This window comes from Arachis ipaensis, chromosome B8 (assembly GCF_059453495.1).
Source record: "Arachis ipaensis isolate K30076 ecotype BB chromosome B8, ASM5945349v1, whole genome shotgun sequence".
Taxonomy (NCBI): Eukaryota; Viridiplantae; Streptophyta; class Magnoliopsida; order Fabales; family Fabaceae; genus Arachis; species Arachis ipaensis.
The window spans coordinates 3,875,898-3,886,898 of record NC_142443.1 but is presented as its reverse complement, the minus strand read 5'-3'; the positions used below and the strand labels follow the sequence as shown (position 1 = coordinate 3,886,898).

The 11,001-nt window shown below is 35.1% G+C and overlaps 2 protein-coding genes across 3 annotated transcripts; one reads left to right on the top strand and one right to left on the bottom strand.

The window, feature by feature from the left end:
- Positions 1-1,189: 1,189 nt before the first annotated feature.
- On the bottom strand, positions 1,190-2,128 carry LOC148547025 (uncharacterized). Its single transcript, XM_088495257.1, has one exon. The coding sequence runs from the start codon at positions 2,126-2,128 to the stop codon at positions 1,190-1,192; it is 939 nt and encodes a 312-aa protein (XP_088351383.1).
- Positions 2,129-4,630: 2,502 nt separating this feature from the next.
- Positions 4,631-7,284, top strand: LOC148547024 (uncharacterized). 2 transcript variants are annotated; one of them, XM_088496096.1, is made up of 5 exons: positions 4,631-4,904; positions 5,200-5,451; positions 5,742-5,885; positions 5,968-6,654; positions 6,767-7,284. In XM_088496096.1, the coding sequence occupies exons 1-5, from the start codon at positions 4,782-4,784 to the stop codon at positions 7,007-7,009; spliced, it is 1,449 nt and encodes a 482-aa protein (XP_088352222.1). In that variant the 5' UTR covers positions 4,631-4,781; the 3' UTR covers positions 7,010-7,284. The 2 variants fall into 2 exon arrangements, with proteins under 2 accessions (XP_088352222.1, XP_088352223.1); XM_088496097.1 differs by having other exon boundaries at positions 4,641-4,937.
- The last annotated feature ends 3,717 nt before the right edge of the window (positions 7,285-11,001 follow it).

Sequence of the window (11,001 nt, the reverse complement as noted above, 5' to 3'; positions counted from 1 at the left end):
TAGCTTTGTTATCTCCTCTCTGGTGTTTGGTTGGGTTTTCTTTGAAAAAATTATGGAAGATTTTTCTCTATTAATCTTCAACCCGGACACATTACAAAACGCCTCCAACACTTCTATAACTCTAGTTATTTGTTCCATAGTTGCCTCTGTAAATAGCAGCAAGTTGTCTGCGAACATTAGATGAGAGATGTCTGGTCCTTCTCTTCCAACTCTGATAGCTTTCCATCCTCCATTCTGAACCTGCTCTTCAATGAGATAAGACAGGGCATCCATTGCAATAACAAAGAGATAGGGGGATAGAGGATCTCCCTGCCTCAGTCCTCTAATAGGGGTAAATTCTTCAGTTCTGTTTCCATTCCATATCACACTGTAATTCACTGATTGGATGCAGTTCATGATTAGGTTTATAAAGTGTTCAGGGAACTTGAAGTTCTGAAGCCTTTTCTTTATGAATTCCCAATTAAGCCTATCATAGGCTTTTTCAAAATCAATTTTAATAGCCATGAATTGTTTTTTTCCTTTCATCTTCTTCATAATGTGTATCATCTCTTTTGCTATAAGAATGTTGTCTTGTATTTTTCTTCCGGGTATAAAACTGGATTGGTGAACTGCAATCCTGTCATTTAGGTAGGGCTTAATTCTATCCACCATGATCTTTGTTATTACTTTGTAGCTAACATTGCACAAAGCAATAGGTCTGAATTGGTTGATGAATTCGGGGTTGTTGATCTTGGGAACCAGGACAAGGAGAGTGTTGTTACACTCTTTGATAAGGTTGGGATTCCTCCAGCAACTCCAGATAAAATCACACAACTTGCTCTTCATAACTTCCCAATTATTTTTGTATATGAGGGCTGGAAAACCATCACTTCCAGGTGCTTTTAGGGATCCAATGTTGAATAAAGCCTTCTTGATTTCCCATTCCATAGGTGTTGATATGAATTTCCTGCAATCAGCATCACTAAAGTCAGGTAACGTTATTGTTAAATTATCAATTGGACAAAAGGTTACCTTTTCTTGATAGATTCTCTGAAAGTGGTTGATGATGTGAGTCTTTAAGGTATCTTCATCTTCTATCCAATTTCCGTTTGTGTCTCTCAACTTTAAAATTTTATTCTTTCCTCTTCTTATGATGGTTTTTGTATGATAGTATCTAGTATTTCTATCTCCCTCGATAATCCAATTTTGCCTAGATTTCTGCATCCAGTTCTTTATTTAATTTTTTCTCTAACTCCTCTAAAAAGGGGTTATTTCCATAGGAGGCACTCCTTTGGATCCCTGTGATTCTGTTCAATATAGTTCTCTTAGCTTTGAATATGTTTCCAAAAATATCTTTATTCCACTTCAGCAGATCATTCTTTAGGTTTCTTAATGCCGAAGGAAGTGTACTATCTCTGTTCCAGCTGTCTTTGAGGCAGTTTTGAAAGTCTGGATGGTGGGTCCACATAGCCTCAAATCTAAAGGGCTTTTTTCCTTCTCCGTTAATAAGCTTCACATTCCGAATGAGGATGGGATGATGATCTGAGTTTGTTCTGGTAAGAACTTCAGTAGTCGCTTCATGAAATCTCGTTCTCCAAGAGTGGTTTGATAAGGCTCTATCCAATCTCTTAAAGACTCTGTCTTGACCTTCCCATTTAGGACCTTTCCAGGTAAATCTAGGGCCAACGAACCCCAGATCTATGAGTCCGCATCTATTGATCCAATTTGAAAAAATATTGCACGCTCTGATATTCACAGCTGCCCCTCCTTTCTTTTCCGATGCTTCCTTAATTTCATTAAAATCTCCAGCTACGAGCCAATCTCCTGCCATTGAGTTCGCAATGTGCACAAGCTTTGGCCACAAAAGTTTTCTTATTTGATTATTTGGACTAGCATAGACCGCAGTTAAATACCACTCTTTCTCTCCGTAGGCTTGAACTCTAACATGTATGTATTGACTATGCATTTCCATCATGGTGATGTCAACGTCCATCCTATTCCAGAGAATCCAAATTCCACCCACAAACCCTTGAGCTTCCTCTCTTATGGATTTAGTAAAACCAAGATGTTGAATAACTCTAGAGGCTATATCTCCACTACATTTAGTTTCAAGAAGAATAGTGATGTCAGGTTTGTATTGGTTTATCATATTTTTAAGAGTGCGTCTAAAAGTACCACTAGCCGCACCTCTCACATTCCAAATTAAACTAATCATTAAACAGAAACAAAAAAATAAATAAAAACCAAAGGATACATAAGAAACCACATCAGGCTAAGTGCATCTGAGTGTCATTCAGCACACTATTGACAGGGGTTGTAAAATCAACTCCCTTAAGTAAGCTTTGATGTGTATCTTTCTCTTCATTCTCTGTCTCCATCATCTCTTTTCCTCCTTCATCTGTGATCATGGGATCAAGTGGTTTTCTTTCATTTGGTGGGGATTGGATTGAGGGTGCAATCTCTTCTTCCATTATTGTTGGTGAAGATAAATTTTCCTCTACCCAATTTTCTTCATGGTGAATGACTTCTTTATGGTCTTTGTTGAGTTCTTTTTTTTCTATTTGTCTTTCTCCTTCTTTCTTGTATTGTGGTGCTGTCAAGGAACTTCCTGTAGCTTTACTACCTGTTTTACTATTATCCATTTCTGTTATTTTTCCTTTGAGTTGGGTCTGTTTGTTTTCTGCGTTCTTCTTCTGTTTTGTCTGTGTATTTTCTCTTTTTGTCATTTTGTTTTCCTTTGTAGTATCATTGTTGTTTCCTTGTTCTTCTCCTTGTGCTACTTCAATCCTTTCCTCATGCTCTGGTGTCGAGTCTTCCACTTGTAGAACACTATATCTGGACTGGTTTTCTTTGTTGCTCTGCTTCTCTTTAGCTCTGCTTGATCCGCCTCCCTGTTTGGTTTCTTCATTCTTCTTTCCCCTTTTTGGCCTCTGCACTACCATCCATGCTCCATAGTTGTCATTCTGCTCTATCATAATTTGCTTGCCTTTATCTTTTTTGTTCAAATTGTTCTTCATTGCTGGTTCTTCTGCAATTTGCTCATTTTGTTTTTCATGCTGATTTTCTTCTTTTTCATATGTGCTTTGTTCGCTGTTTTCCACTCCTGCTGCCACCTCTTTCTCTTTTCTTATATTGCAATACTGTTGATCATGGTCTATTCTTCCACATAAAAAACAGATTTGGTGGATTCCTTCATACTCCACATGGTACTCTTCTCCATTAATCAAATACTTTCCCATCAGAGGTTTGGTGAGATCTACCTCTACACATAGCCGGGCGAATTTTCCTCTACACAGATTGGCTGTGTTATTATCAACCTTTACCGTTCTTCCAATAAGATTACCTATTTTCCTCAATATGGTTCCGTTATAAAGCTCAATCGGCAGACCCGGTAACCTCACCCATGCTGTGATTTTGTCAATTGTAGCTCTTAGTGGATTAAAATTTGGCTCCCACAGTCTGATAGTTAGGTAGTGGTCATAAACCTTCCAAGTCCCCTCCATGAGGGCAAAGTCAAAATCCTCACTAGCATAGAATTTGACTAGATAAATCGTTACTTAAGTCGATAACGTCTACGGTCCCTTTTTTGCTCCACATGGCCTCTAACCTTCTTTTGATAGCAGCATATCCCACCCTTCTACCCATCAACTTTACTATTAAGGTATTCCACCATGGCTTCCAAAGTTCTCTCTCCATAGCATCGCTAATGACGATATTATAGAGGCCCTCTTTGGTCTTCTCTACTCTTATGTTCTCTGTGTTGCAAGTGTCAGTTTCCTCTTCTCGATGCTCTTTCTCTTCTTTGTCATCTTCACTGCTTATGTTTCCTTCTTTACTAAGTTCAACGATGTCTTCTTCCATGTGATCTTTAGTGAATCCACCTCTTACCATTTGGGCAAAAGATTTTCCAGCTTTAAAATTCCCCTCTAACTCCATGCTGTCTCGCATCCATTCCTCATCTCTCGGTTGGAGAAGTTGAGTGCCAGTGAAACCTTCTCCATCTTTTCTTACCTTTTTAATACTTCTCTTAAGTTGGTCTTGTTCTTCTACTGTAGGTTGATGCTCATGAGAGGGTCCCGTAGGACCTTCGGCACCGGACATCAGGCTGAAAAATTTCAAACGGACAGAAAGCGAAAGTTGTACGGAGAGAAAACGGCTATTTTTTCTTTCGGTAGTGATTCCCCATTTCTCTCTCTACTCAACCAACAATAGCAAATTCCTCAGTTTCACAATTTCAATTTGGTGATTGAATTTATTGGATCGTCATGTTTCTTCACTCTTTTTTGTTTTTAGTTTGTATGGATCCTTTTGTGCTCTATTTTATTGGAGTACAAAAAGTAAAACATGGAGCATAATGGTCCAAATTTTCCCATAAAAAAAAGGCTTATTTATTTTGTTGACGAGAAATTTTGTTCCTTGTAGTCTTATTAACAGATTCGTTTTTGGTCAGTATTAGCAGAAATCGTATCATGTCCATGAAGCACCGTAACTGTGATGAAGGTCTCATGAGATAATTGGGGATGTTTATTCTGCTGAGTTATAAGCTGCAAAACTGATTGAATTCACAGCCCATATAACTTAGTTACGGACTCATCCAAGTGATGGTGGATCCGTGTCCCGCTACAAAAAAGCCAGTACCCAAAAAACGAGAAAAGGGCAAAATCGAGAAAGAAAAGAAAGAACATCCACGTTAGCGTCTTCACTCTTTGTCGAACAGTACTCAGTTATTCCAAAAGGAATCAAGCGCTGCGAACTGCAACTACACGCTCACTCTCAGAAAAAAAAGAAAAGAATCTTTGGAAATGGAGAACTTCGACAACGTTAGGGTCAATACAAGGGTTCGACGAGGATTCACTGATATTTATAGGAGAGAGGTTGGGTTGTCTCACCCTAGCGGCTTTGCTCGACGCTTTTCTGCTTCAGAGGTTTTCACTCGAATTCTTTTTTCATTGTTTAACGTCGGTAACTTCATTATCGCTTTCAATGTTTGAATTTGGAAACTTAATATAACATTGGAATTTTTGAGCATGCATCAGAAGAGGTGGCCCAGGTATGCATTTCTCTGTCATCCAAGGAAGCTACAATTTTGTGGTTTCGTGTTCTTCAAGTTTAACATGTTCCCTCATTGGTGTAATTTGTGAATCGGGAAGCAAGTTCAGAAATTTGAATAGTTGTTATGATTTCTATTGGTGATTATGAATATCTTGTATATGCTTGCAGGCTCTTGTGCAGAACCTGAATTTATATGGCAAGTTAAATGGTCATGAAGGTTGTGTGAATGCAGTGGAGTTCAACTCTACTGGCGACCTTCTTGTCTCAGGTTCTGATGACAGGCAAGTTGTGTTTTGGAATTGGGCATCCAAAACTAAATTGTTTGCATACCCTTCTGGCCACTCAGACAACATATTCCAGACAAAGATAATGCCATTCACCGATGACAGCCGAATAGTTACTTCTGCTGGTGATGGCCAGGTAAAATTTACTCAATATTGAATTCAGTATTCTGTTCTTCGCTTTTGTCAATCTTTGTAACTACAAAGGAAAAATGGGAGACTGTTGAATAGAATACCATAATAATAAAGCATAACAAACCAAGATCATTCATATCAATTTCCTTCTTCAGTTGAATAGTTTTATCCTCATGTGGATTGTGGAGCCTTGCCCTCTGGTACATCATTCAAATGATATTAAACATATCTATATGCTCTTTTAAAGTGTCTGCTGAAATCCCCTTGTCTGGAAATTGATCTTTCCTTTTGCAGATAAGGCTTGGTGTTCTTCGGGAGGATGGTCGAGCTGACATTACATTGTTGGGGAAGCACCGTGGAAATGTCTACAAGCTTGCTGTGGAGCCAGGAAGTCCACACATATTCTACAGTTGTGGTGAAGATGGTTTAGTTCAACATGTTAGTCAAGTATTACATCATGTTGCATGTTGAAGCTTTCCTTTATACTATATACTAACAGTTGTAAAGGTTTCCTTTGTAGTTTGATTTGCGAAGTAGTTCTGCTACAAAATTTCTCTGTTGTTCCTCATCTATGGGGAGCAATAAAGATTCCACAAGCAAGATAGGTTTGAATTCCATTGTGATTGACTCTAGAAATCCATATTACTTTGCTGTTGCGGGATCTGATCAATATGCACGCGTTTATGACATAAGAAAATGTCAGTGGGATGCAGCAAGAAATTCAGATATACCTGTTAACACATTTTGCCCAAATCACTTAATTGAGTCAGATACTGTGCACATCACAGCATTGGCTTATTCAAGCTCTAGCGAGCTCCTTGTTTCTTATAATGATGAGCTGATTTATCTGTTTGAAAAGAATGCCGGCTGGGGTTCTTCACCTTCTGCTTCATCTGAGGACTTGAAGAATATTCAACAGGCACAAGTTTACTCGGGCCATAGAAATCAACAGACAGTTAAGGGAGTGAGTTTTTTTGGCCCCAGTGATGAATATGTGTTGAGTGGCTCAGATTGTGGCCATATATTCATCTGGAAAAAGAAGGATGCTAAGCTGGTGCGATTAATGGTCGGTGACCAGCATGTTTTAAATCAACTCGAACCTCATCCACATTTACCTATTCTGGCAACTTGTGGTATAGAAAACGATGTGAAGATCTGGGCTCCCCTAGCAAGTGACCTTCCACCAATTCCTGTGAACGCGAAAGAGGTAGGATAGGATTTGTTTTGGCTATAGGATATGTTTGTGATCAGTATGCTATTTTCGTTTACATAATTCATTTGCCATTCTTGTAACTTCCTGACTGAATATATATAAACAGATAATTGAGGCAAACCGGAAGGGCAGAGAAGACCAGACACGGGGAACCCTTCCTCCTGCTGTTATTATGCATGCTCTTCGCCTGCAGAGGCGGCAGACATTGGCCTACATTGAAAGAAGATATAACAGAGCTGACATTATGAGTGATGATGAAGATTCAGAGGACTACATTCTAGGATTATCAGATGATGTCTCTTCTGAAGAGGATTCTACTGCAAATTCAAGAGATTGCAACATTAGCTAAACTTGAAGAAGCGGATTTTGTTGAAGTTGGCTGATCAATTCCTTAGGAAATGATGTTAGCTTCACCGTTTCCAATAAGTATTTTGATAACAGAATCAGAATATACAAGTTTGAAGTATGTAGTGATAAACTTCATAGGGAATGATTAGGGAGTGAAGAGTAAAATATTGATTGTTCCAGTTGAAGTTTGTTGTTCAGGTAGATGGTGCAATGAAATACTGACATCATTATATGTACAGGTATGAAATAATTAATTAACAGACAGTTTTTCATAAATAAGACGAGGAAATTTGGTATTAACTGTATTACACTATGTAAATAAGGCAGAAGCCTTACTCTTGTTTTTTCTTATGATGTTAACATCTTAACAGTGATTTTGTCAATTATATTTTTGTTATTCACTCTTTAATCCCGTCTTTATCAAACACTTAGAATGAAAAGTGAAAATCCAAAATCCGAATCTTTTGTCTATCTGGTTTGAATGCTGTTATTGACCTCCATTGTTTTGCACTTGAACCTTCTGATTGTCACACATTGCACAAAACTCTTAACATTGTCAAAATCAAAACTAAATAATTCCATATATTGGATATTATATTGTAGAGATATAATATAAGCAAGTGTTGGAGTTTTGAATCTCATCTTGTATATGTAACAATCTATTTTGGAAGTATTTTAACAATAATTAAGGCGCACTTTTAACATGGGATATTTTTAGGAGGGGAAAAGCTAATATAAAAGAAAAATCGTAGTAACCAGGTATATCATCCACTAAAACTTGGCGCATTTTTCAGAAGTGCTCGTTATGGGTTTTTGTCGGCCATGCCACTAATAGTAGTAAGGTTGAATCTTATGCTGTCTGTGATTCCACAAAGTCACTGATTGATGAATCCTAGCAGCTACAGATATCTTTATATATGCCATTTATATTTCATTATTATTGTTCTTTATATATATTGAATTTCAGGGAAAAGGGTGAAATAAGAAGATAATATTATATATAAAATTATTGTATTAAAATTATTATTACATGATATAAGAGTCATCCTATTTATAGGGATATTATCAACTAACTCCATAAATATCTATCTACTAACTACTAGTTATTACTAACTTAACTCCTAATTACTAACAACTCCAGTAATATTTTAATATGTCCCCACAAGTTAGTGGATGAAAAATGTCAATAATCTCAAACGTGGATAAGTAACGATGAGATGGCTGAGGAAGAGGCGTGCAACACGGTAACACAGAGAAAAAGGCATAGACGAAGACAAAGAAAGAGAGGAGTGCGACGTGGGTGGCGATTCTGATCATGACAAAAAAGAGGAACAGAGCTTCTGTTCTGGTTCTGTGTTTGAGAGTGAGATAGAGTGAGATAACCAAGAAGGAGTAAGAAGAAAAAAGAAGAGAAGAAGAAAGTGGACATCGGGGATGCTGCAATGGCGCAAGGTGGCCGGCAGCCGCGTGAACATATATATAAAGAGAGGGAGAAAAGGTGCGGACAGGAGGTGATAGAGGAAGAAGAAGAAAATGGACAAAGAAGAAGAGAAGATAAAAGAAGAGAAAAAGAAGAAAAGTAAAGGGACAATAAATTTTGAAGGCACATTTCAGCTGACCACAATTTTGGGTAATAGAAGAAGAGAGGGAATGAAATGGCCAAGACAACATCAAATTATTGCAACGCTCTCATATTGGAACAGAAATATCATCAATTTAGATGTTGAATTTTTACTAAGATGAATATAGAAAGGGTTGGTGGAATCTTGTGTTACGTTGTAAGATGATTTAGCTATTAGAAAGAAAGAAGACAATAGGATTGATTATTTGGATTTCAAGAAGAAACATGGCGATTTTTTAAAGAAGATACATAGCTCTGATACCATGTTAAATTTTAGAAAGAAAAACGGAATAAAAAGATAATATTATATATAATGTTATTGTATTGAAGTTGTTGGTATATGATACAAGAGTCACTCTATTTACAGAGATATTACTAACTAACCTCATAAATATTCATCTACTAACTACATACTAGTCATTAGTAACTTAACTTCCAATTACTAACCACTCTAATAATATTTTAATAATATATATGCCTATGATGATTAGGTTCGAGAGAAATTCGTCCGACAATTAGGAGATTGGGGTCTACAACATTATGACAAAATCAACACTCAACAGTAAGGGCCAAATTAATGCAGAAAAGTGTAAACTAAACAGTTTGTTTTTGACTTTGTTTATTCTAGCATATATATGTATTACACCGATATTGTTGATAATGTTTTTTTAAAAGTCATATCACATAGATAGAGTAAGAAACTAATAATGCTACTTTAGATTACTTGCTCCCTAAATATAAAAATCGTTTTATACATTTATAAATTTCGCATGCTTCCCCTCATGTGAAACGAGAATGTTTAAAATTCTCTCATACCTGTATAAATAATAATTTATCATATAAATAATTAACACTCAACACTTGTTTTCTCCAACTAACGTAAAAAATTTGGTTCAAAGGTATGGTGTTACATATGTGCTAAGTGCTAACAACTATATAGTATAGGTACAGTCCAGAATATATCTTATATGGTGACAACATTATGCCAAAATGGCAAAATATCTGAATTTAATTGCGTAAAATTGAACTTGACCTCTTTTTTTATACATCACGCTATTACTGAGACTATATATTATCATGGAGATAATCTCTTTTTATTTCCTTATGTCAGCGTATCCCTTATCATAAGGTTCTCGGTCTCAGCTGCATATATATAAGAACTATTTTAATGAAGATACTAAAAATATTTTTTTTATGATGATTTTTGTTTAAAAAATATGGCTTATTTGTTTAGTCATATTTTAAATAAAAATAACACTATTATAATGTATAAAAATTAAACTCTACAATTTATTATTTAATAGTTAAAATGAAATATTTTTACACAATGATAATTATAAAATCTTCATTAAAATAACCACTTTATACAATATGTTAGGAAAATAAAAACATCTTGCGAGTAGTTCCATTCATGGTTCAGTTCTCGTCCATAGATCATAGATGTATTTTTGGCTGCACTGCAAAGTGAAAAAGATTTCTTAAACATAGCTTTGACACTGATAAAAGTAAAACACAATTACTAGAAAGTATTTGATAAAACACTACAAGTGATTTTATGATACGATATTAAAGTTGACTTAATTTATTGTTGTTAGATTATTCATTTGTAAATTTTTGTGTTTTAAATAATTATTTCTTACGTTAAAAAAGTGTATTACAAGTTTCATATTTTTTAAAAATATAGTCTCTAAATAATTTATAAATATGAGTTTTTATAGATCTCTTAACTAATTTTTAAAATTAAGTTGAGCTCATTAATTTCAGTTTTAATAAATTTGATAATTAAAATTTATCAACAAATAATTGTATATTAAACAAAGTCAATAAAACTATTTAATTAAATGTTATATAAGAACCCAGCAGTAGATGGTATGCATTACCAATGCAGAAAAGTTTAAGGATATATAATTTTAGTTTTAGTTAGTATTTTAGTTAATAGTTTAAAATTTTTAGTTTGCCAATTTAATATCATATTTCTAGATAATACTTTTAAATATTGTTGATTAACATTTAACCAAAAACAATAAATTATATTGACTCTATAATACTATTGTTACCAATATAAAGACAATAGAATTCATGAAATTGTAAATGGTGTATATTATTATGTAATAAGTATATGATTACCAAGTGATCAATACATATATATATATATTATTAGACTAATTCTATACGGTGGAAACTCATCTGCAGTCGACTGTAGGTGAAGTTGTTTCTGGATGGTTGACACGTGTTACTATATGGTTTAAAAAAAATTGATTTATTTTAAAAGTAGTTATTTGATCTACTTAAACCGATTTTTTTAAATAAACCATTTATATAAAATAAATCGATTTTTTTTAAATCATATAGTAACACGTGTCAGCCATCCA

Bases quoted from the DNA above. Each gene is read 5' to 3' on its own strand.
- LOC148547025 (XM_088495257.1), bottom strand. From the start codon at position 2,128: ATGATAAACCAATACAAACCTGACATCACTATTCTTCTTGAAACTAAA.
- LOC148547024 (XM_088496097.1), top strand. From the start codon at position 4,782: ATGGAGAACTTCGACAACGTTAGGGTCAATACAAGGGTTCGACGAGGA. The intron at 5,452-5,741 runs GTAAAATTTACT...TTCCTTTTGCAG, and splicing joins CTTCTGCTGGTGATGGCCAG to ATAAGGCTTGGTGTTCTTCG. The intron at 5,886-5,967 runs GTTAGTCAAGTA...TTTCCTTTGTAG, and splicing joins AAGATGGTTTAGTTCAACAT to TTTGATTTGCGAAGTAGTTC.